This window comes from Nematostella vectensis, chromosome 3 (assembly GCF_932526225.1).
Source record: "Nematostella vectensis chromosome 3, jaNemVect1.1, whole genome shotgun sequence".
NCBI classification, from domain to species: domain Eukaryota; kingdom Metazoa; phylum Cnidaria; class Anthozoa; order Actiniaria; family Edwardsiidae; genus Nematostella; species Nematostella vectensis.
This window is the reverse complement of record NC_064036.1, coordinates 7065838-7090652: the sequence shown is the minus strand read 5'-3', so window position 1 is coordinate 7090652 and position 24815 is coordinate 7065838. Positions and strand designations below refer to the sequence as shown.

The following is a 24815-nucleotide window of genomic DNA, read 5'->3' as shown; positions in this document are numbered from 1 at the left end:
ATCGTGTAAAAACAATAAAACAGAACAGTGGCTTCAATCAAAGAGAGATTCCAGAGTCTTTTTATCCTTCTACTGAAGTTACTAATTACGGATTTATCAAACCCAGAGGGGGCACAGCTAAAATGCCTGCCACCTTTTATTGTGACCCATCAGTCAAGTTCGAAATTCCATTATCAATTTCACTTCCATCACGATATAACGCCTCCTTTAAAACAAAACTGGTCAAGTCACGTGTACACATTAGACATTAGGAAGGCATCAAAGAATAGATGATAGAAGGCAGTGAAAATATAATATAACATAGCGAGAACATATATTAGGACGTATTGACCTCGGGGTGCCGGTATTACTCTGATAACTCTGGAATAGCAGACAATATTGCGTCTCCCCTGCGCAGTGTGAGATCCTACTCCCGTGATGACATCCGCCTGTCGCCACTAACGCCGTCTTTCCCAGATCTCACGAGACAGACGACGACTAGACCATCACGATAGGAGACGATACAGACTGCTAATAAGCTAGACATCTCAGCTTGAGTATCGTCCACTTCCTAGATTACGGAACCGTGGCATTCAGAGAAACAGACGGTTTACGGAGGTACAAACTGCAACGAGTTCTGGGCGTTGCTAGAGATCCATGCGTTGTTTTCATGACCTTCGGGACCAAAAGCGAGTAGATGAATATTTGATTTCAAAAGAGTCTTAAAGCATGTGTACAGAGGTCTGGAGTAATGCCAGGGAGTATTACTGACATCCTGTCTTTGACATTGCCACAAATTAAGTCTGAAGATTAAAGAATAGGCCATCCGGTTATCAAAGCCGTGCAAGCGTCGTGGGATGTGGAAATTGGGGATTGTACTAGACCGCAAACGGTGCGGAGTGGACTTGGAGAAACGCGCGTGGTCTTCGAGATCGATGCGCGGGTTAAGCCCTGGCCAAACAGAGCTCAAGTTTTACAACTTGCATGCGTTTACTTTTTTCCGCAGAAACATGCAAACCCTTGTTGCGTGCGATTTGTGAGTCGGACTTGAGACGTATGCATGGACTCGCGTTTTTGCCTTTTCTTTGATCAGGGCATAAAACAAGCGCGCAGCAAGAACTGAGTAGAAAAGGGTAGTAGAAAAACAACAAAAATAAACTTGCCATGGAGGAAAACGGAAGTCTTTTTATTCTGTGATTTTGAGATTTGCGTATTTACATAAGGCTAAAACAAAAATTCAATCAATAAAAAGGCTCTATCTTTTCTTGCAAATCTCGAAAAAATATATTATATTTACTATAATCGATGACTACTGAGTTAAGTAGCAATTACGGCAGCTATACCGTTGAATTCTCGCCATTTTTTGTGTGTACCAGGCTAGCAATCACGGAAGCTACAAGAAGAGCGCAACAAGTCCCAGCCTCGCAGCGATTCGGTCATTTTAATCTTGAGCAAATTTATTAATACCTTGCCGTCAGAGCTTCGGTTCTCAGCATCACGCTGGGCTGCCCAAATACAGAGAAAAGAGGCCTCTGCTAGCTGGAAAATGTATTAAAAGGGGAAGTGTTTGCATTTTGTTGATTCAATGTGTCGGTTAGCTAAATGTAGTATATAAAAGTATACCTTTTGTAATGCCTCAAAGAACTGTTTTTGTTTTACTTCCTCAAGGGCGATACCATAGTTCGCCCTTTACGTTACTGTTCTATTCTGGTGACTTTTACAATCATTGAATGGACGAAATCTATAGGGGGATAAAATACTTTTATCTTTTATTCTCATAAAATCTTTTTTTTCTATAAGCCTCTTTTGCTATCTATAGCTTTCAACATTTCTAATTTTTCCTGACAATTTCATAACGCCAATTATTTTTTTAGCATCATGTGACCTGCCTTATCGTCTGTAAAAAAACAGTTGATTCGCCTGATCATCTTTGTAAATCAGTTGATCCTCCTGATCACCACCTTTGTAAACCAGTTGATCCTCCTGATCACCACCTTTGTAAACCAGTTGATCCGGCTGATCACCATCTCTGTAAATCAGTTGATCCTCCTGATCACCATCTTTGTAAACCAGTTGATCCGACTGATCACCATCTCTGTAAATCAGTTGATCCGGCTGATCACCATCTTTGTAAACCAGTTGATCCGACTGATCACCATCTTTGTAAACCAGTTGATCCGACTGATCACCATCGTTGTAAATCATTTGATCTTGCTGATCACCACTTTTGTAAACCAGTCGATTCGACTGATCACCATCTCTGTAAATCAGTTGATCCGGCTGATCACCATCTTTGTAAATCAGTTGATCCGGCTGATCACCATCTTTGTAAACCAGTTGATCCGGCTAATCACCATCTTTGTAAACCAGTTGATCCGACTGATCACCATCTTCGTCAATGGATATACCAGTTTGGTTTATTTGAACACCAGTTGGTCTAAGAGATCATTATTACCCTGATCAGTTGATTTGCCAGATCACCATCTTTGGGAAAAGTCAATCTATCAGATCATTATTCTCTTTATCTGTTGATCTACCAGATCATAGTTCTCAGCATCTGTTGATCAGCCAGTTCTTAATTCTCTTGATCAGTTGATCTGCCAGATCATTATTCTCTTCATCTGTTGATATACCAGATCATTATTCTCTTCATCAGTTGATATACCAGATCATAGTTCTCTTCATCTGTTGATCTGCCAGATGCAACTCTCGTGATCAGTTGATCTGCCAGATCATCAGCCGCGGTTCTGTGTTCTTCTCCTGCTGCCTTTTCCGTCGCAGATCCAGGTGACCCTCTCCCGCCGACACCAGCAGTACAGGGTATGGTAGCTTCGACTTCAGATTTTCCAGCTTTTTACCCTCCTGGCGACTGTCTGCCGAGAACACGCTGTAGCTCTCATTATTCTCAGGTATCGTCGCCTCGTTTTCCGAGTCAGACCCTGGAATTGAGAACCTCGATTGAGATGAGTCTAACACCGTGATGTACTGTGGGGGGCTCACTGCTGTTGACTGCTGGCCACTTCCGGAAGATGCAGATGCACCACCTCCGGTGTTAATTGTCCTATTCCTCGCGTCAATCGCCTCGCCAGCTTCCCGAGCCTGTTCTTGCGCCTCACTTAGCTCAACGTACTGTCCACTTGACTGAGCTCGCCCGCGAAATTCTTGACCGTCAGCGCTAGTGCTCACATCGCCACCAGCAACTTCAGGGGTAAGGGCAACATTTGGAGTTCTGGTGCGAGCGTTCTCGGTATTTTGACTTACATCAGAGGGTTGATTATCGCCTTCCCCAGCCTTACGGTCATTCGCACAATCAAGTATCTCATTCTTACTTTGAGTAGCCATTTCGTGTTGTTCATTACCCCTATGAGTGTGATCTGAAGTTCCATTTTGAGCATTATCACTTCCGTTTTGTGAAGTTATTTTGTTCTTGACATTTTCCCTTTCGGCATTATCGGGTGTTGTGTTTGGAAGCCCAGATGTCTTTCTGTCCAGGTCCTTGGAGATGCTACCCGTAACAAGCAGCGCAGGAATTTCTGGTGGCTCTGGAAGACTTGGCACCGGAGCACTCGTGCCGAAGCCCTGGAACTCCTCCATCATACGCGCAAAGTCGAGCGTACCCACCTCGCTCACGGGGCTGAGCTTTGGTGGATTACCGCTGACACTCGTACTCGTCACCTCACCCGACCGATGTGCGGCGTCGATCTTGACTTTGAAGTCGGCGGAGTTCTTTTCCGATCTCTTGCAAACTTTGTGATCGTCGTCAACAAAAGAGAACTCGTCGTCCGAGCAAATAGCATCGATATCTTCGTCAAAGTCTTTGGCTGCCTGGGAAGCACTCGGAGCTGTCGACTTCGCTTCTACCAGTACAAAATACGATACATAAGACAGTATAAGGACTACACATTTTTAGCCTTTTCAAGACTCTACCTCGTTTTGACGTCTCCGGACCATTCTCCACATACGAGCATGTGCCCGAGACTCCCACGTCCGTCTGCACACAGGCATCCCGCATTTCATGTTCCCTAAATAGCTGATACCCAGGCCTCTTGCCGCGAGCTCGGCCAATCTCGACCCCTGCATCTGGGTTATTGCGAAGTGGATAGAGCGCGCGCACGCGACTCTGGTATGTGTGGAACGAGACATACGCACGACCCGACACGAGCGGGATTCCCTCGAGTCTCGGGAGCGGAAATATGAGGATGACACCGACGCTGGTCCCCACCCAGAGAAGTCCTTCGTCTGCAGTCATACACGACACGTACAGTTTATCGAGCTTGGCTTGCTCCAGCTGAGAATCCACGTCTACAAAAACATACAATAGGATTGGACAGGCAAACGAGAGGTTGGGATAAAAAAAACCAAGGGATGGGATTGACATACGAAGGGATGTGATAGACATACGAGAGGATGAAATAGACATACGAGATGACGGGATGGACATACAAAGAGAATGGGATGGACATACGAGAGAACATGATGGCATTGTTGACCGTATATGGAATGTCAAGTGACTTACCCCTCTGTATGCTGTTGACCGTATATGGAATGTCACGTGACTTACCCCTCTGTATGTTGTTGACCGTATATGGAATGTCAAGTGACTTACCCCTCTGTATGTTGTTGACCGTATATGGAATGTCACGTGACTTACCCCTCTGCATGTTGTTGACCGTATATGGAATGTCACGTCACTTACCCCTCTGCTTGTTATTGACAGTCACGTGACTTACCCTCTGAATGCTGTTGACCGTATATGGAATGTCACGTCACTTATCCCTCTGCTTGTTATTGACCGTATATGGAATGTCTCGTGACTTACCCCTCTGCATTGTGTTGACCGTATACGCAATATTCATGTCTTGTACGTGCTCCATTGTCTCTCCGTGGAAAAGCTTGATGGTTGGGAGTTTCCATAGCGACACCCATACACCTATGCCGTAACACACAAGGTGCCGTACTGTGGTCTTGGGGGATGGGTCCACCTCGATCACGTGCTGTTAACAACCAATAACCAATCAAATGAAGGAAAACTCGAAATTCAGCTGAAAGTGTTCAACCGACTTATGCCATTTTCAATATTCGCGCGTCAATAATTTCCAGTTACTTTCTAGCCTTCGTAATTACAAATAATAAAATAACGTTTGAAGCTTTTTGATTGGTCAGCGCCTGGCAAAGAGCACAGAGCGCGATTGGAAACCATTTCAGAGCTGGCCAATGAAAGGGCTTAAAGGATTTTGAATGGTGGAAGGTGATTTAACTGTTGGAAATCTTCAGCGAGATTTCGCAGAATGTTGAAAACTGCATCCCCCCCCCCCCCCCCGCCCGCCCTCCCAATGGTCAGTTTTCGAAACCAGACTACTGCAGCTTAGTAATTTTCAAACATAAATGTATAATGAGATTAGAAATAATATTTCAGGACTTAAAGCTCTAGCTTTCGCGAGTCACGTGTACGCAGCTGCACGTGTGCAAAACGTGAACACCACGTGGCATACCTTGACAGTCTCGTGCTCAAGATCGATGACGTGGATTTTGTTAGCGCTGGCACACCACAGGGAGTTCGCAGTGGTCGCAATGCTCATGATCGAGCTTTTGCTGAGACCGATTGCCTTGGGCTGACTAAAATCCCAAACACCGTCTGTGGAACACAATTCCAGTAGTTGATAATTGGTGTGAGGCGCATGGTGGTAGGTAGCCTGCGAAGCAAGCGTTGCTCTCTATTCCTGCTGAAACTCCACAGAAACGCTTGCTACGCAGGCTAGGTGGTAGGGGGAGGGGTGCGGGGAGACATACCGTCGTTAGGTTTGAACACAACCACGCTACCATCGGCGAGACCCGCAAAGATCTTTCCTTTGGCTTGTCTACAGAATCATAAGACACACAATCGATGAGAAACGAGGCAAAGGCAAGCATTAGAACATTGATCATAGAGACAGTAACGTCTAATGGTAACGAGATCGTTAAAGAATGTTTATCAGCCCCTCCTTTGTTATTGTTTATAATTGAGGATACTACGGTGTATTTGCAAGAAATCTTATAAATAACCACCCATAAATGAATTCTGACACTTGATTGACGATATTTGATTGAAAATATCTTATTTACTTGCTTGAGCGTAGATGGTGGCGTAATTAACCTTCTTTGAGATTCTCTTCCCGTTTTTGAGAACCCGATAAAATAAAACCCCATACATTTTCTATAAATATTTCCCCGGATACCCCGCTTCTAAGGTAATTAGGGTGTCTTTATCAGCTAGGTTTCTCTGTAACACAACTCTCCTTGTGTGTCAAGATTGTGTTCTTGTAGCGTTTTCTACCTGATAGCAAGAACCGCATCGGGCAGTTTTACAGACATGACATAGCGCCTCTCAGCGTCAACTCCGTTGTAGATGTATATTCTGGAGAACAAAGAAAAACACAATAACTGACGTCATGGGGGTTCCCGAAAACTTGGCTTCACTTGTTCATTAGCCAAAGAACCCCAAAGCCGTACTATTTCGCGAAATAACAGAGACGCGACAGGGAAAAGTGAACTGACAGAAACAAACAGGCATGCAGGGTACGGCTTCGCTGTTCTTTGGCTAACAAACAAGTAAAGCCGCTGTTTGTTCGTTTGGCTACGAGTGAAGCTTGTAGCGTTTGGCAGCAAGGGTGAGAATCCTCATAGCACCTCAGAAAACGTTACGTTAATGACACACTGATAATCATCAAAGCACCATCTCCAGGAAATCGGGTAGGCAATATGCTAGCTGACACTAACCCTCCCGTGAGAAAAGAGTGTCCCACATACGTTCCATGTTACAACTAAAAAAACTACAGACAGGCTGTAGGATAACTAGGTACTCTAGATAGGCGTTGAATCAGGGAAATGAATCAATACAAGATTGAAGTGGCATGTTTCACTTACTTGCCAGACTGAGTCCCTAGCCAAACTGTAGGGAAAGGGAATCCAAACTTTCCGGAAAGCGGCCCCTTAACCTTGCCCTCATCGGGACATGTCCGCCTCACGTACTCCCCGCACAAGATGTGCGAGTCACAGACCAAGAACGACTCGATGATCTGAGGGGAGGAGGCCGAGCTTACGCGGACCACGCTAACCAAGCCCGTACTCTCCCCTCCCCCACACAGTAGCCAAAGGTTGTTGTAGTTGTCTTGCATTCCGGGCAGTGGGTCGGACACGTCTGGACAGCTAACCACACCAGTGACCTGCAGCATCGGACAGCAAGCGTTTAGATGTTAGCGGTCGGGATGTAAGTACATGTTAGTAAGATAATAACAAGTATCTGGGTATACTTCTTGCTACAAGATGTAATACCAAGTGATACCTTTTCTGTGATTTTTACTGTTGGATTCCTGTGTGTGAACAGTGCAAGTGCACACGCTGTTGGATCTTAGGGATGTGAGCTGGACAAGTACATATCTTAGCCTTTGGTCTTGGAATGTGAGTTGGGCAAATACATACACTGACCTTGGATCTAACAGATGATAACTGTGCAAGTACATAACCTGACTTTGGGTCTACGGGATGTTAGCTGTGCAAGTACATAACCTGACTTTGGGTCTAAGGGATGTTAGCAGTGCAAGTACATAGCCTGGCTTTGGGTCTAAGGGATGTTAGCTGTGCAAGTACATACACTGGCTTTGGGTCTGTGGGTTGTTATCTGTGCAAGTACTACCCTGGCCTTGGGTTTAAGGGATGTTAGCTGTGCAAGTACATACCCTGGCTTTGGGTCTAAGGGATGTTAGCTGTGAAAGTACATAACCTGGCCTTGGGTTTAAGGGATGTGAGCTGTGCAAGTACTACCCTAGCCTTGGGTCTAAGGGATGTTAGCTGTGCAAGTACATACCCTGGCCTTGGGTTTAAGGGATGTGAGCTGTGCAAGTACATACCCTGGCCTTGGGGTTCAGTAGGAAGAGTTCGCTATTGTCCTTGAGTAGTGGCATATTACGTCGCTGAACAGCCACGCCCCCTGTCCCATCATCCTCCGGGAGGTACCAGCCAGGGTTATTGTCTGGCGCTAAGACATGCAGACAGGTTAAATGAGCTAGTACTTAACTATAGCGCTAGCAGGGATATAAGTAGTACTTACAAAGCCTTAGCATAGCTGTGTTGAGAGCTGTAAGCCAATTTGCCTTCACACCAGGGTTTTCTGTACTGAAGATATAATTCACACGGCCAGTCCTGCAAATAAACGATAGTACTGTTTTATATATAATGGTTCATTATTAACATATACATTCTTTTTGAGATGTAAAGAACAAATTGTATAACTGAGTAGATTAAATGTTGTACATTTTCGAGAGCTAAAGTGCATTTGCGGAAATACAGTAATAAACTATACGGGTAGCAGGAACTTACGTGGAGGGCAAACCTGTATAAATACGTTTAAAGAGTGCATGGAAGTGCGCAAATGTAGCAATAAACCATATAGATAACAGGAACTTACTTGGATGGCAGCGAGAGCTCCAGCCAGTAAATGTTGGCCAGCCTTGATTCTTCCTCTATCGTCCGCTGCACCGCCTTGTGCCATTTCTGGACTTTGTCATTGTCCAAGACCTAATAAAAATACGCGTAATAAGTATATGAGTCAAACAGTACAACATCTCACTAAACCTGTATATATACGGTTAGGCTCGAAGCTAAATAAATCAAGGTATTTGAAAACTAAGCTTTTGTAATACCTGATAAGAGCGTCGCAATGTGGCCACGAGTCCCGCTATCTGTCTAATAGCAGTCATACTTGCAATGCTTGATCCGAACACATGTTAAAACTAAGCTTAATACCTGATAAGAGCGTCGCAGTGTGGCCACGAGTCCAGCTATCTGTCCGATAACAGTCATGTCGTGCTGCAAATCCTCAAAGTGCTCCTGGCAACCGCTGTACTGACGATATTGACCTACATAGAATATACACAACAGTAGAGCTTTCATTCAACCAAAAGCCAAGACCTCCAAAGAACAATCAACAGCAATCCTGATCATTCAACCCAAAGCCCATCTCATGATCTTTCAACCCAAAGCCCATCTCATGATCATTCAACCCAAAGCTCATCTCATGATCTTTCAACCCAAAGCCCATCTCATGATAATTCAACCCAAAGCCCATCTCACGATAATTCAACCCAAAGCCCATCTCATGATCATTCAACCCAAAGCCCATCTCATGATAATTCAACCCAAAGCCCATCTCATGATCATTCAACCCAAAGCCCATCTCATGATCATTCAACCCAAAGCCCATCTCATGATCATTCAACCCAAAGCCCATCTCATGATCATTCAACCCAAAGCCCATCTCATGATCATTCAACCCAAAGCCCATCTCATGGTAATTCAACCCATAGCCCATCTCATGATCATTCAACCCAAAGCCCATCTCATGATCATTCAACCCAAAGCCCATCTCATGATCATTCAACCCAAAGCCCATCTCATGATCATTCAACCCAAAGCCCATCTCATGATCATTCAACCCAAAGCCCATCTCATGATAATTCAACCCAAAGCCCATCTCATGATCATTCAACCCAAAGCCCATCTCATGATCATTCAACCCAAAGCCCATCTCATGATAATTCAACCCAAAGCCCATCTCATGATAATTCAACCCAAAGCCCATCTCATGATAATTCAACCCAAAGCCCATCTCATGATCATTCAACCCAAAGCCCATCTCATGATCATTCAACCCAAAGCCCATCTCATGATCATTCAACCCAAAGCCCATCTCATGATAATTCAACCCAAAGCCCATCTCATGATCATTCAACCCAAAGCCCATCTCATGATCATTCAACCCAAAGCCCATCTCATGATAATTCAACCCAAAGCCCATCTCATGATAATTCAACCCAAAGCCCATCTCATGATCATTCAACCCTAGCCTCATGGTTAACTTATCCGACAACTCTAAACCGTGGAGTATACTCTTTCTCTGTTTGCTAGAAGGCAGTTAACCGCAATTCCCTCTCCATAGTACATAACAAGTAGCCTTCTTAAGCTCTAACGATAGTACCCACTCCGCACGTTGTATAGACTAAATTCCTTAGGTTTGTGATGGTGATTAGTTATCCCAGGAAGTTGCGCTCCCTCAACCTTTCTTGGCTTGTGTAATGGTACTACATCCCAACCCCTCTCCCCCATGGTGTATTAACTAACCTTCCTGGCTTGGTTCATACCAACCTCTCTCCCCCATGGTGTATTAACTAACCTTCCTTGGCTTGTGTGATGGTAGTACATCCTAACCCCTCTCCCCCATGGTGTATTAACTAAGCTTCCTTGGCTTGTGTAATGGTAGTACATCCTAACCCCTCTCCCCCATGGTGTATTAACTAACCTTCCTTGGCTTGTGTAATGGTAGTACATCCTAACCCCTCTTTCCCATGGTGTATTAACTAACCTTCCTTGGCTTGTGTAATGGTAGTACATCCTAACCCCTCTTTCCCATGGTGTATTAACTAACCTTCCTTGGCTTGTGTGATGGTGGTGCGATTCCCAGAGGCATATATCTGTACCCCAGGCCCATACTCGATCACCTCCACGTCCGTCAGAGGAACATTCCATTTGAGCTTGTACTTAGTGCGTGTATCTGTAATCAGGTTTGCCATGCGGTCCCTCTTCCTAAAGGCAAAACAATGGAAAGTTCTAAAGCTGCATGAAACCTGTACCAAAAAAGACTACAAAGTTGAAACACGAAAGAAAGAAAGGAAGGAAGGAAGGAAGGAAGGAAGGAAGGAAGAAAGGAAGAAAGAAAGGAAGAAAGAAAGGAAGGAAGAAAGGAAGGAAGAAAGGAAGGAAGAAAGGAAGAAAGGAAGAAAGGAAGAAAGAAAGAAAGGAAGAAAGAAAGGAAGAAAGAAAGAAAGGAAGAAAGGAAGGAAGAAAGGAAGGAAGAAAGGAAGGAAGAAAGGAAGGAAGAAAGGAAGGAAGAAAGGAAGGAAGAAAGGAAGAAAGGAAGGAAGGGAAGGAAGGGAAGGAAGGAAGGGAGGGAGGGAGGGAAGGAAGGAAGGGAAGGAAGGGAAGGAAGGGAAGGAAGGGAAGGAAGGGAAGGAAGGGAAGGAAGGGAAGGAAGGGAAGGAAGGGAAGGAAGGGAAGGAAGGGAAGAAAGGGAAGGAAGGGGAGGAAGGGAAGGAAGGGAAGAAAGGGAAGGAAGGGAAGGAAGGAAAGGAAGGAAAGGAAGGAAAGGAAGGAAAGGAAGGAAGGAAGGAAAGGAAGGAAGGAAGGAAGGAAGGAAGGAAAGGAAGGAAGGAAGGAAGGAAAGGAAGGAAGGAAGGAAAGGAAGGAAGGAAGGAAAGGAAGGAAGGAAAGGAAGGAAAGGAAGGAAGGAAAGGAAGGAAGGAAAGAGAGAAAGAAAGAAAGAGAGAAAGAAAGAAAGAGAGAAAGAAAGAGAGAAAGAAAGAAAGAAAGAGAGAAAGAAAGAAAGAGAGAAAGAAAGAGAGAGGAGTGCAAGCACAATAAAATTAACGTAGGTACAATACAGGGGCCGATTCCTAGAAAGCAGGTCATCGCTAATCCAGGGATAAATACGGTTATCTTGACATTTGATTGGATAAAAAGGGCATTCATCCCACGGTTAGCGTTAACCTGCTTTCTAGGAACCAGGCCAAAAAGTGCAGTAACTGCACTAGAGCCTCAAAAGCATAGGTATTTATTAGAGGGTAGGATAAACTCATGACGAAAACGCGCCTTCTTTCTCTATACCCTTTGATAAGCGAGAAATAAGGAGCACCATAAAAGCATGTTGGGAGTTATACCCAGCAAGAACGCAACTTCAGCCTCCATACCCTTTGATGAGCGAGACGCAGAGCAGCATATCAGAGAGCATAATAAGCCGGCGCCTCTTGGTGTGGACAATGGTGTCTCCCTCAATAACGCACTGCACAAAGTCGTCTTGACGGATGAAGTAACGATTGCCTGATGACAGAGGCTGGAACAGAGAGAAGTGAACATTCTTGTGGCCGCCTAAAGGTCAAGGAGTATTACTAGACAATCCAAGTCATACACAGTTAGCCTGAGTATGCCAGTCCTAAACAGTCCCAGGCCCTGTTTCCACCAACGAAATCCTGATACACAGGTTACCTACTGTTGGCTGCTACCCTTCTTCCCCTGGTTGCTAGGTTACCTTGCTCAAGTGGGCGGTAGCCGTATCCAACTGCTTGACTCTACTTCTCAATTCCGACTCTCGTTTGCGTTCTTTCAGGTTATCAGCGAGGCTCTCTAGCTGGGTCAACGCCATTTGCAGTGGGATGCGATCAGGGTGGCTCACGGGGGTAACGACCAGCAGCTCCTGATGTACAAAGAACCAGCAATCAATATCGTTTTACTGACAACTGAAGCAAATGATTTTACCATCTACAAGTGTAAAAAATAGGCTAGCAAAGAGAGCATGTAGCTACTGTGTAATCACACATACATACGATGTCGATAGCCAGTCGATAACTTGAGAAATTAATAAGGTGGAAAAGCTATACAAAGCATCCTACCGCCACCACTCTCGCTTTAACTTATTAATTAAAAGTTCGAGGATTATGTTCCCTAATGTAGGTATACCCGTACCTTAAGTAGGTTGGCAAGCAATACGAAGCATACTACCACCACAAATCCCCCCTTTAAATCATAAGTTAAAATGCCCGAGGAACATGTTCCCTAATGTAGGTAAACCCGTACCTTAAGTAGGTTGGCAAGTAATACGAAGCACACTACCACCACAAATCCCCCCTTTAAATCATAAGTTGAAATGTCCGAGGAACATGTTCCCTAATGTAGGTAAACCCGTACCTTAAGTAGGTTGGCAAGTAATACGAAGCACACTACCACCACAAATCCCCCCTTTAAATCATAAGTTGAAATGTCCGAGAAACATGTTCCCTAATGTCGGTAAACCCGTACCTGAAGAAGGTCGACAAGTTGTGCAAAGCGTATAACTGGTCTAAGCATCAAGCTATGCAGGGTTACCCTTTCTCGATGCGACTGCCGGCGGGCCTGTGGTAGCAATGGATATAACTTTAATATAATTTTAAATTTAAAATAACATCTAGTGTCTAAACTTTTCGTGGAGTGTAATTCCGTTTCTTAAAAAAAAAGAAAGAAATATTGGAAAGTAATAACTAAAGCAGAATCGCAAAATACGCAAAATAAAATGTTGGTTCCCAGGGATGCGTTGTGTAATCATTACAACCAACATAAATAGCTACGATGTCTTGTAAGAAGACATGTTGGATTTGGTAAAGATCCAGCCCCCCTTTCACAAACAGGGTTATTTCGTAGTCATTCTGTACTATACTTCTTTTTCTTGCCTGTTTCTTCTACTTATAAGGTTTTGTTATTACATACCTTGAGTAACTGAGCAAATGCCAGATGCGTTCTACATGCTGACTTGATATTGTCCATAGCCTTTGCGAAGTTATTCACGTAAGTGCTGTACGCCTCAAGTACCATGGACTTTGAAAACTAAAGACACAATGATACAGAATAAAAAAACGTGTAGAAAATGTATGTAAAATGTAGTTTTTTATGGGACAATTCTTCCAAAAGCGAATAGGCCAAAAACATGGGAAAAAGTAATCATTTCGAGAAGCGCTTATAATAAATGAAATATCTCCTCCTTTGACGAATAACCTCTCACCAGAGCATATAGTATGTCGCCAATCTTCTCGTCCGGGCTCCACTCGGCCATACGTGCCGACAAGGCAATGTTGAACATCACGTGACAGTCCAAGACCTTGTGAACAGGTGCGAAAATGATATCGATTTTTGACGGCTCCAGTAGATCTCGTTCTCGCACGGGCAGCTCATACCTCTAAATTAGACAAGCAAAAATGTTTTAACAAATATAACGCGAAAGAATGAAATTAAGAGACTCTTGTATAGAACTATAGGTAATATTTAACTGAAAATCATCTATAGTATGGAGTTTCAAATGTATGGAAAATCCAAAAGAAAAGCAGCGTAATGGATTGGCAAAAACCACCAACTGAAACCCTAATCGCATTTTAGAAATGTGGTCCATTAATATCCAACCCTCTTTACTGTATGTTGTCAGGCTTTACTGAATGAAGATAGCCTTTAAGTATAACTTTAGCTTTAGTCGATTTAGCTGCTATTATCCTAGCCAAGGCCCAATGAGCATGTCCATGAGTTTTACTCTACGACGTTATACATGTTATCCTTAGCCGATTCTACTGCTAGAAGTTTTCATCTACGACATTGTACGTGTTACCCTTAACTTTAGCTTTAGTCGACATAACTGCTATTATCCTTGCCTTAATGAGCATGTCCATAAGTTTCACCAAACGACGTTGTACATGTTACCCTTAGCCGATTCTACTGCTATTATCCTTGCCTTAATGAGCATGTCCATGAGCTTCATGTAGTCCGTCTCACTCTCCAGGATAAACTTGACTATCTGATATCTCTTGGTCTGCTCGTGGCTCAGACCTGGCGTCATGTCCGGCATCACGGGCTGGGTGTAGTTCTCGGTGTCTGCTATGTTAGGGTCTACGTATTCTGGCTCCTCCTCAGATTCTGGACATGAAATTTCACTTGTCAATCATATAAAAAAGGGGGAACTCAACTAACCCATAATGCATAGCTTATTTCATACCCTCAAAAAATTGTAGGCAGCTATAATATATGTATTCTGCATTCAAGCACTCACTGTAGCAATTATTGTAAGTCGCCAAAGTGCCTAAAATCTGATTAATGACTTACAATACGATACATATACAGAAAAGCGTATTACGGCCATTTTAACCCAGCAAATGAAAAACACTACATCACCAGTCTTACCAATGAGTTTACTTTCGCCTTTGCTTTGTCTTGATAAGTATGGCAAGCTTCCCGCCTTGGACATCCCAAAGCAGCCCCTGAGGTGTCCTGGAATACCCTTCAGCCCATGTTTGACTTGTAGTGCTGACGGCATCGCCACCTTCTTGTATGGACTGTTACCACTAGTTCTGGGTGTATCTGCGAGTAGTTTAAACTGGACAGAGCAGTGATAGTTAGTCAATTATTTCCCTCAGAATACTAAGCTTGTCAACCACTCTGTCCCCAGACTTGCAGCTATTTCAACAGGACATGCTAACTTATACTTTTTGTTAGTAAACCACAATAGTAGTTTTTTATAATTTGACTGGCTTACCAGCTAGTAGGCTATAAGCAACCATTAGCGCAAAGTGACAGATTTGAAAGCAAGAAAAAAGGCTAATGATGACCAGACAACGTTTTAAGGTAATACAAAAAGACACAGTACTGTGATTTCACCTCGTAGGATATTGACTCAAAACACATTCGTCTTGGGTAATGATTGTATATTTATCATTTTGTTGGGCATCGTTGCGTATTTTGAGGGTTCCAATGAAAATACATTAGTAGACGCATAAGCAGATAAAAAACAACAAGAAGAACACCGACTCATTTGTATTAAAATATATGTTTGCGCCAAATCTTTAACTCGCAGCATGTTTAAGTTGAGCTTTGAAGTGCCGGGTTGTCTCTTTTTTTTTTTTTTAAGAAAATGATTGAAATTGTAGATTCTCTGTAGTCCCAGCTAGAGGAAGACGGTTCTTAACCAGACTCGTATCCAGTCCTATGAGAGAAAACGGGGCACGCAAAGGGTTGAGGAGGGCCAAATCTTTCATCGGGTCATTTCCGTGACCCCTTGCGCGCAAAAACACGCAAATGACGTCTGATTATGAGACTGGCCATATTCATATCGTAGAAGAGTCAGTAGCAAAAAATACAACAAATAAGCAATATGAGGGGACTAAAAAGTGAATGGTAAAAAAGCAACGACACATTGCTTGCGATAAGAATACGATCAGCTCTTAGAAACGTGCTTGCTCAAAAACTTGCTTTACACACGTGTACTGCGCGAGCGTACATAAAAAAATGTACAACAAAAATTGTTTGATTTTTGTGACCGTCAATCAAACAGTTGCCAACAGTTGTACTGCTTTCCCTTGTTTTATAGGAGCACTCGATCAAGCCCAATCCTAGTATGACGATATACATATAAAGCTTCCAGAAAAAGGAAAGCACTTTTCATATCTTAGTTTTACAGACCTCACACAATGATTTGTCGCTTGCTTTCCGTCGGAAAAATGGCTTTTTGTTCTTCATCGCTTGATTTGTTTTCGTTTTAGCGAGATATAGCCCTTGATTTGAAGACAAAGAAATTGACAAGTGGAAGGGCCGCGATTGCCGACCTGTGAGCTCCCAAATCGCTGGTTTCGTGTAGACGTTTCAGAGATGCATCGTGGATTACATCAAGAGAAGCCGGCAGTTAGGTTAATCTGTTGTCATATACAATCTCTATCAAATGAAACAATATGAGAATGCTGTAAGCGACGGTGATCTGTCTACAGCGCTAAACGGAGTGCCCGTTCAATCCATCGATCTGTTGTCATAGCAATCACTATTACAAGAAAGCATGTAGGAAAGCTGTCGTTATCATAAAGAGCGTAGATATCCGCTTGGCAGATCCGCTTCCATCTACGTAAGGCAAAAGATTGACGGTAAAAAAAAAGGTTTTACCGTACAGAACCCGCTCGGGCGGTAAACGTATCACTGAAAATGAGTGTAAATAAATAAGTATTCTCTCCATTATTTACTCCTGATAAAGTGGCAAAGTCAACGTAACAATCAGTATTCGACGAATTTCACGGCTCAGATAGCGATTTTTTGTACAGCTTTTCGTGAGAAAATAAACGCACTCCTCGAGATTTTTGTATGATTCCCTTTGTCTTGCCCTCCAAAATGATAAATTCAATAGCATAATAACTAACATATTTTACTGGATGTTAAATGAAGTTTACAGTAAACATATATACTAACATAAAATAACTATTTCGGTAAAATGAAGATGGGTAAAGATTTCTTAAATTCTAATTAATACAAAGTGTGGCGTTAATTTACTATAATCTCTGATAATGATATGTTATATGAGGAATCCAATTATTCTTTTTATTTACCTAGGAGAATGAAATTTGTATGGAATAAAGGATACAAACAGAAAACAAGAAAAAAAAATATTATCACTATTAGAGACCACAAGAATAGAAAATCAACAACAAAGTTGGAGTATAGTATGTTGTTAAATGCACCAATATAAAAAAGGAAGGGTATAGAAGCACAGGCACGTGTCTAGGATTTGCCGAAAGGGGTGCGCAGTCATAAGTATTATATACAAATAATTAGTAGCAATTGACGATCCTACAATAAGAATTGACCCACTATTGGCCGCAAGGGAGGGGGGGGGGGGTAGATGCGAACACCTTTTGCACTCCCTATACACACGCCTGAAGAGGTAGAATAAAGAAGCGTAAGACCAATCAATAACCAGAAATTAAATATGCACATGCGTTAACTAACATTTCTTGTCCTCGTCAGGTGAATGTCCATCAGTGACTTCCAGTTTCTAACAAGTTTGTTTGGAAGAGAGAAATGTCTTGTTTGCCTAAGGCGAAGATCTCTAAGAGACGTCCAAGTTTTTTGCAACCTGGTGCGCTGAATGTTAAAAGGCGAAAGCATAGTAGAGTTATAAGTGAATACGAGTGAGCAAGAGAGGAGAGATACTGGCAGGCCCAGGGTATGGAAGACTTGATCTTAAACCGAAAATGCCTTATAAAAGGGAAAGGACAGTCCCCAATACACACCTGAATTCAAATCCAAATAAAAAATGGCCGATTGTAACGGATCAGGAAGCAGGAAAAAGAATTGCTCACGATTTTATTTTATAGCGTTCATTATTGTGGCAAAAATTAAACATATTTAGACACTTGAGGTACCAACACCTAAAATAAGGTAAACAAAAGATGACTAACTTCTGACAAGGTTCTTTGATAGATCGGTTTCGTGATCGGTTTCATGTTTGACCAAGCTTGGTACACAATCAGGAAAAAAAGATGACAAGTCAAGTTAAAAACTAAAAGGCCAAAATATGATGTCAAGGTAAAAGATAAAATATAAAATGTTATTAAAAAGGTGACAGGTCAGGATAAAAGGTCAAAGTGTGTTATAAAGATGACAAGTTAGGATGAAAGGTCAAAGTATGTTATAAAGGTGACAAGTCAGGATGAAAGGTCAAAGTATGTTATAAAGGTGACAAGTCAGGATAAAAGGTCAAAGTAAGTTATAAAGGTGACAAGTTAGGATAAAGGTCAAAGTATGTTATAAAAGTGAAAATTTAGGATGAAAGGTCAAAGTATGTTTTAAAGGTAACAAGTTAGGATGAAAGGTCAAAGTATGTAATAAAGGTGACAAGTTAGTATGAGAGGTCAAAGTATGTTGTAAAGGTGACAAGTTATGATGAAAGGTCAAAGTATGTAATAAAGGTGACAAGTTATGATTAAAGGTCAAAGTATGTAATAAAGGTGACAAGTTATGATGAGAGGTCAAAGTATTTAAGTAAGGTGACAAGTTAGGATGAAATGTCAAAGTATGTTATAAAGGTGACACGTTAGGATAAAGGGTCAAAGTGTCAAAGTATGTTATAAAGATGAAGGTCAGGATGAAAGGTCAAAGTATGCTTTTAAGGTGGCCAGGCAAAGCTTGTGCTTTTTGAACATGTGTTGGGAGGTACTGTGAGGCTGTTTGTCCTTTGTCTTGTGGCCAAATGAGTGATACTTTGTAATGCTAGCTGATGTGAGCAGATCAAGTATGATGAGGGGATGTAAGAAGGTAATGCACCTATCAAAATCAAGCCCTAGGAGAGAGGGACTAGGGGTGGGGGATTAACAAGCCTATTTCTCCTCAAAATGCAGACCTAAGCATAAAATGCCTTCTTTTGTTTGAATATACTGCATATGAGCCAGCAGAGTCAAACTCGGAATAAAACTCAACCCTAGGACCTCTGAATTTGATAAGTGCATAAGGTTAGGAAGAGCATGATATAAGTTCAGGTAAAGGCAAGAAAGAGTGCAGCAGAGTTGGAATAGGGCATCGGTAGCCTGGTTCTCAGATCATACATTATTGAACTTACAGGTCTTCTTCTCTGCATCATTGGCGTAATATCAGCTAAACCATCAACTGCTGTTCCATTGCCGCTACCACTTCCACTTCCATCGTCATCATCAATGTCAAAATCATCATCATCATCACCATAATCAACATTGTCAAAGATTTCATCCTCTTCAAAATCTGATCCCCATGGGTCATCTTCTGATACAGCATCATTTTGATCAACTGGCATCAAATAATACTCTAAATGAAATAAAATTATTCTTGTTAGACTGTACGTCATTTTTTCTTGCTTGATTGCATGTGAAAAGTAATAAAGGACTTATATCAAATGCGATGAATTTTAAATTTTGATGGGATTTATAGCAAAATTTGTTGTTGTGTGACCTCAGCAAACCCATAACCCTTATGTTGTTTGGGAATATCGCGTAGTCAATCGACTGCCTAAACCAATCAATGGTTTTTATGTTTTCACTGTGGTGGCATAGACCATTTAACTAGCCACGATGGTATGATTGACTTGGCACTATTCCAAGATGAGAAATAGATTTAAATTCTTGACATTCATCCAACAACGAATTTGGCTATAATGTTTAGTGTAGTCATTGAAATTTTTAGCCATTGTTCTGGCATTTATAAATAGTGGGAAAGATGACAAGCGCAAAAATTCAATAAAATAAGAAAAAAATGTGGAGGTATGCATTTTGCACATGACCAAGTGCACATGCACAAGGTTATGTTGATTTAATCTGATATATACTGATACAGTAAACACTTTTATAATGCCCTATGGTGCTTGTGTATATTTGTTTATATACCTTTGTTAACTATGACTTCATCGTAGATCAATGAGTCCGAGTCAATCCTCCTGGAATTTCCCAGACTGGCCAAGCTTTGTCTGGAGCTGTCAAGTGGGACATCATCATAAAAATTCTCATCATCCTCAAGATCTCTCTTACTCCCCTTGCCCCTAGCACCATCAACATCACCAGAATAGAGAAAATCATAAAATGATTCCACCTTACGCATACCACTCTGGGCTGCATCATTATATACTGAAATTATCCTGCGGCCACTACCACTTTTCACATCTTCCACTGTAATATTATCTTGGTAGGGACTTGCTGTAACCACTGGTTTACTAACGATATCCCTGTTCTCTTCGGGCCGTGTTTCCTTACTTTTAAGACCCAGATTTGCAGGTTTTTCTACAGGAGGAGGGTTAGGTAGTTTCCGTCGTGGTGGTTTAACAGGATCCGATGAATCAATAGATATATCTTGTTTTCCCACATTATCAGTCTTTTTTGCTTTGTCTTTACGTTTAAAAGAGTTTAAACGCTTTGGTCTGGGGGGTTTAACTGGCTCTGGAGTAGAAGATTCTTTAAAATCAGACCCTGGAGCTGTGGGTAGCTCATTTGGTTTGCCTTTCACTAGTTTTGTAGGCAACCACATTTCCTTGTTAGTACTGTGGCTTCTTTGTCGGAGTGGAGCCGCAATATTAGTACTAGTGTCCTTATCTGTCCACTTCAGGCTTCTGATAGAGCTGTCTGACAAACTTCGCTCCTTTGTAGTGCCACTCCATATTGAGTCATCATGGTCGTCTAAAGAAGGTGGTTTGTCATCTTTTAAATCCATTTCAGCAAATGTTATCAATCTTCCCACAATTACTACTCAAGTTGTTTTGCAATTTGTGCAAATTTCCTTGGCAATATAATCATCTGGAGAAGAGAAGAGTACATATCTTATATTCAAGGGAAGGTACAGGGAAATGTGAAGGGAGGATACGGTGGTAATCAAACCCCCATTTTTATAAGTTTCTGGTATATTATTAGTATTGTTTTGTATTTTTGGTTAAATATGTTACCCTCGATAAACAAAGATTAAACTGAAACTGAAATTGTCCACCCGTAATATTCATTTTCTAGTTTGTCTTTATACCAGAGCTAAAGGAAATAGTTAAAGAAAAAAAAATACCATGTAAAGTAGATGCATCTCAAAACTGTCCTACACTGCTCTCTATATATCTTATACAAGAAGCTTATGATGCAAATTTTAGAGTAATCTCTTGCAATTTAGGGAATTCTGTCTCTTTCGAACTGAAAATTTAAACCAGTAGTTAAAAATATATATTTTGAGTATTCCAGGGACTCAAATACAAATTCCAAAATGCTAAAACCACTTCTCACTTTCTTCATATCAAGTTAAGTGTGGTTCTTAGACTTTTTAATGATGGAATCTGTAATCTATTTTATCCCTTGGAATTCATGGGTGTAAACGATATAAAAAATTATTAAGCTGCAGCAAAAAGTTTTTTTTTCATGGTGAACAATTTTTTTTTTTTTCATGGCGAACAAATTAGCAAGTAGTAAAGTTCGCAAGTTAGCAAATAAAAAAGTTCCTGGGAAATCATATGGAGAATTCAAATGCAATAACAACTATGGCTGCTCTTGTCTTTCATTATTATACAAAACAATAGCTAGGTATACAATTTAAAATGTCAAATTATCAGGAAGATTATGTAAGAAGTACTTGATATATGACATGAGGAAGTGCACAGATGCAAAATCATAAGATCAAAATTACATTTTCACAGCTTCCTTTCAAAATTTAAGGTCAAGCTTTTAACTAGAAGGACACGATATCTCCAATAGCTCCTCTATAAACATAACTCACTATTATCACATTTACTGGACATAACTTGCTTTCTTCTATCTACCCACGCGTGCTACTCTATGCGTATTGACAATTTCTGACATCTTTGTTCCCCTTTATTCAGACTCACTGGTCGAACTTAGAAATAAAATACACCTTTTATTATTATTCCTCCGTCAACATATGTTATAAAAGATCGTTTAAGAAAGAGCTCGGTTTAAACATTAATAACCCACAAAATGGTCGGTCGGGGGCGCCTCAGCACAATCAAAACAAACAGGATTCTAATTAAAACGAGTGCAACTGCCCGGAAAAACCTCGAAAGCAAGAACCTCACAGTTTAACGTCGCATGGAATAGTATTGAAAGTATGCAGCACTTTGTAGAAAGTGTTTTTAAACACTTTAACTCGTGTACTGCTAGCGATCAAACACAAGAGTTGATAAATCGCCGTGCATGGAAGATGGCAGACATGGGCTGGCAAGACCGGAAATGGTTATACTCAAAACGATTTTCTACATTGGAGTTAATTTCTGAATGTGTGCTCTTACCTTAGATCGATAAATACGTGGTCATAACAATGAGAGAGCCAAGACAATTTCCAAAAAGCTCCACTGTACAAGACAAGGTAAACAGGTAAAGAAGTCAAAAGATTTTTAGATCGTGTTTCGAAGACTGGGGCGGGGAGATTAAAACACAGGCATCCCAAGTTTAATAAAATCAACCACAGCAGTCCCACTTACAAACACGAGACAAACTTTTTGCCAAACTGCATTTTTATTAAAACTTCTAGCTATATAAGATATGCAAGATAAACTGTTATGGTATACTTTATTCATTGAAAATACATGAATATGTCAGGTATAAGGTGATGTATGTAATAAAAACAAGCACAAGACTTGGGCTGAATGAAGAAAAGTTCTCTCAAACTATGATTTGAAAAGTTCAATGTTTTCAGTCTAGAGCAGTAAGAATTTCATCTGACTTGTCAATTTTCATTATCTTTAATCATAGTATAAAACTACTGGTAAGGAAATGGTTATACTTTTTTACATGTTTAATATACAAGGCCATATAATTGTTAGACAAAGTTCAACTCTGTAAACAATAGGCTCTAAAGGTTGATGCTTTTCTCTGCTTGCAAAGAATGAACTTAGGCTGTCGCTTCTTGTTTAGTGCCATTGCTTTCCTTCTTGCGCTTGAGGAATTCCTCACCATCCTATGAGAAACAAAGTCACAAAAACTTAATGTCTACTTCTACAATGTACCAAGTAATACATATAACATATATCTATTTGTTAAATTATCAAAATGCATTAAATCATTGTCTGATAAACTAACCTAGCAACAAAGCAAAAAATAATAAACAGAAGACACATTTTTGTATATCTAAAAAAACAGAATCTCTAGAGAATAAATGTGAAGCGATATACTGATTTATGGGCAATATCACTTGTAAAATTGACTGTAATAAAATACCAACGATATCAAATTTTCATTTTGTTTTATGCATGAAATCCAGAAGTTTAGTTACAAACTTAGATTAGCTTACGAAGTTATACCTTGGTCATCAAAACAGAATAAGAGTGATTTCGAATAAACATTCATTAGAGTAAATTGTCAGAGAAAGCACACGTGAGGGCCTTTGTGGCCATTGTGTACTTTACTCTCCTGAGACTTTTTGCAGTAAAGCTTTTTCCTTTGTCAGAACATTGACAAACAATAGAAGGAGTTATCGAAGCGAGCGAGGACATGTGTTCGATTATGGAACCCCTTTAAAAACAGCGTTGCAACTCATATACAATGTACAACGCCATAAAATCCGAACCCAAATTTGGTAAACTTTAAGAACTGTACAAATTTTCTTCACAAAATCGATGTTCCGATCAAAAAGTTAGACTCGCTTTCAGCTGTCAAATTGTTTTCAGCGAGGTGCAAAACTTTGCATAAATTATTGGAAACAAAGAAAGCGTGCCTTCCGAACGGGTGGAAAATTAATCAGACAGAAATCATGCAGAGTTACAAACCTCTAGGGTGGCTTTCATGGTTGATTTTCGTTTGAGGTCTGGTTTTTCCTCGTCTTCCGCTTGCCCGTTCTGCTCGACGCTTTCTTCGATTGCGGCTTTGACGGCCTTTGCCTCAGCACGTGTACCGGCTTCGGTATCATGGTCGCCTAAAATCTCGGCCCCTTCCTGTGAAAATGTAAAGGGAAAACATATCTAAGGGTCATTACTTAAGATATTAACCGCTAGAAGTAAGTAGAGATAATATTTGGGGGCGCTTACAGCTGCTGTAACCGCCATAGTCCCGTCTCGCTTCAGTGCAGGCTTTTCTTCGCTTGCTTCGTTGTGGCCATTTTCGTCACCGTTTGCCTCTGAATCTTCGTTTTTATTTTCGGTTTCGGATCTTGTTTTGCCGAGATCTTCGTCTCCAATGATTTCACTTCCCTCCTGTAAATTATTTAAATGATTAAGTAATTGATAAAGGTGAGACAAAATGCATCGATGAGGTTTTGACAGCGCGTGGAAAAGTTCATTCATACTTTGGCGGTCGCTTGCATGGTTGTTGTTCGCTCTAGTTTGGTTGGAGTTTCGTTTTTTTCTTCGCCGTTTGGTTCGGCGTCGAGCTCTTTTTGCTGTGCCCTGGTTTTAGCGTCGTCGTGAAGTTTTCCTTGTGCTTCAAGAAAAGCTTCTCCCTCCTAACATAGCGAAAAAGCACATTCAATTATCAATTAAGATTGTTTTCCGTGTATAAAAACTTAAGTTATAATGCGGTTCTCAAGCATAAATTCGTCTCCTTACCTTTGCGGTTACTGTCATGGTGGAGTCCCTCTTCAGTTCTGGTACTGCTTCTGCCATTTGGGGTTTATAAGGAGAGAGAAAGCTATAGAATTTTTGTTCCCAAGAAGATGAAAGAACTGAATCAGGAAACGAAAGACGCGTTGGTTCAAAATGTCACAAAAACACTTTCAAAGGCGGGAAAAAATTCCCAAATTACGATTTTCATTGGACTATCAGCTGTCAGTAACACATTTGATATCTTGGATAAGAGCAATGATTGGCTAATGATTGATCGATTGTCTGATCTTGTCATGCAATACCCAGCCTCGTTGCAATGTCCCTTTGTTCATTGGTAGAGCCGTGGGAAATCTATTATGCCCTTTTGAAGTAGCCTATTGCATATGACGTCTGTAATGAACCTTGCCCTGTTGAAAAGATTGCGGAAAATACCGCG

General features: G+C 41.3%; 2 protein-coding genes and 1 long non-coding RNA gene across 4 annotated transcripts; 1 reads left to right on the top strand and 2 right to left on the bottom strand.

Moving 5' to 3' along the window:
- Positions 1–1144: 1144 nt before the first annotated feature.
- Positions 1145–22280, bottom strand: LOC116618953 (rho guanine nucleotide exchange factor 10). 2 transcript variants are annotated; one of them, XM_048724989.1, is made up of 22 exons: positions 22133–22280; positions 19749–20648; positions 18953–19173; positions 14761–14953; positions 14315–14496; positions 13598–13771; positions 13306–13422; positions 12862–12954; positions 12095–12259; positions 11757–11899; positions 10439–10596; positions 8761–8873; positions 8423–8532; positions 8066–8157; positions 7866–7993; positions 6883–7181; positions 6293–6373; positions 5770–5837; positions 5472–5614; positions 4799–4973; positions 3907–4281; positions 1145–3836 (listed from the first exon to the last, which is right to left on the bottom strand). In XM_048724989.1, the coding sequence occupies exons 2-22, from the start codon at positions 20563–20565 to the stop codon at positions 2695–2697; spliced, it is 4989 nt and encodes a 1662-aa protein (XP_048580946.1). In that variant the 5' UTR covers positions 20566–20648; positions 22133–22280; the 3' UTR covers positions 1145–2694. The 2 variants fall into 2 exon arrangements, with proteins under 2 accessions (XP_048580946.1, XP_048580947.1); XM_048724990.1 differs by lacking the exons at positions 18953–19173; positions 19749–20648; positions 22133–22280 and adding an exon at positions 16036–16738.
- Positions 16148–18239, top strand: LOC125561224. Its single transcript, XR_007307261.1, has 2 exons — positions 16148–16259; positions 17362–18239. It is a non-coding gene; the product is annotated as an uncharacterized LOC125561224 (long non-coding RNA).
- Positions 22281–22339: 59 nt separating the features above from the next.
- On the bottom strand, positions 22340–24541 carry LOC5513622. Its single transcript, XM_001633814.2, has 5 exons — positions 24383–24541; positions 24124–24279; positions 23867–24031; positions 23609–23773; positions 22340–22800 (listed from the first exon to the last, which is right to left on the bottom strand). The coding sequence occupies exons 1-5, from the start codon at positions 24437–24439 to the stop codon at positions 22735–22737; spliced, it is 609 nt and encodes a 202-aa protein (XP_001633864.1). The 5' UTR covers positions 24440–24541; the 3' UTR covers positions 22340–22734.
- Positions 24542–24815: the final 274 nt, after the last annotated feature.

What these genes read in the sequence shown, in the direction of transcription:
- LOC116618953 (XM_048724989.1), bottom strand. Translation starts at nt 20,565, where the DNA reads ATGGATTTAAAAGATGACAAACCACCTTCTTTAGACGACCATGATGAC. An exon ending in CATCACACAAGCCAAGGAAG is followed by an intron (nt 8,874 to 10,438) that starts GTTAGTTAATAC and finishes TATTCTATGTAG; the next exon opens with GTCAATATCGTCAGTACAGC. An exon ending in CACAGCTATGCTAAGGCTTT is followed by an intron (nt 7,994 to 8,065) that starts GTAAGTACTACT and finishes TGCATGTCTTAG; the next exon opens with CGCCAGACAATAACCCTGGC.
- LOC5513622 (XM_001633814.2), bottom strand. Translation starts at nt 24,439, where the DNA reads ATGGCAGAAGCAGTACCAGAACTGAAGAGGGACTCCACCATGACAGTA. An exon ending in CCATGCAAGCGACCGCCAAA is followed by an intron (nt 24,032 to 24,123) that starts GTATGAATGAAC and finishes AATAATTTACAG; the next exon opens with GAGGGAAGTGAAATCATTGG. An exon ending in CTATGGCGGTTACAGCAGCT is followed by an intron (nt 23,774 to 23,866) that starts GTAAGCGCCCCC and finishes ACATTTTCACAG; the next exon opens with GAAGGGGCCGAGATTTTAGG.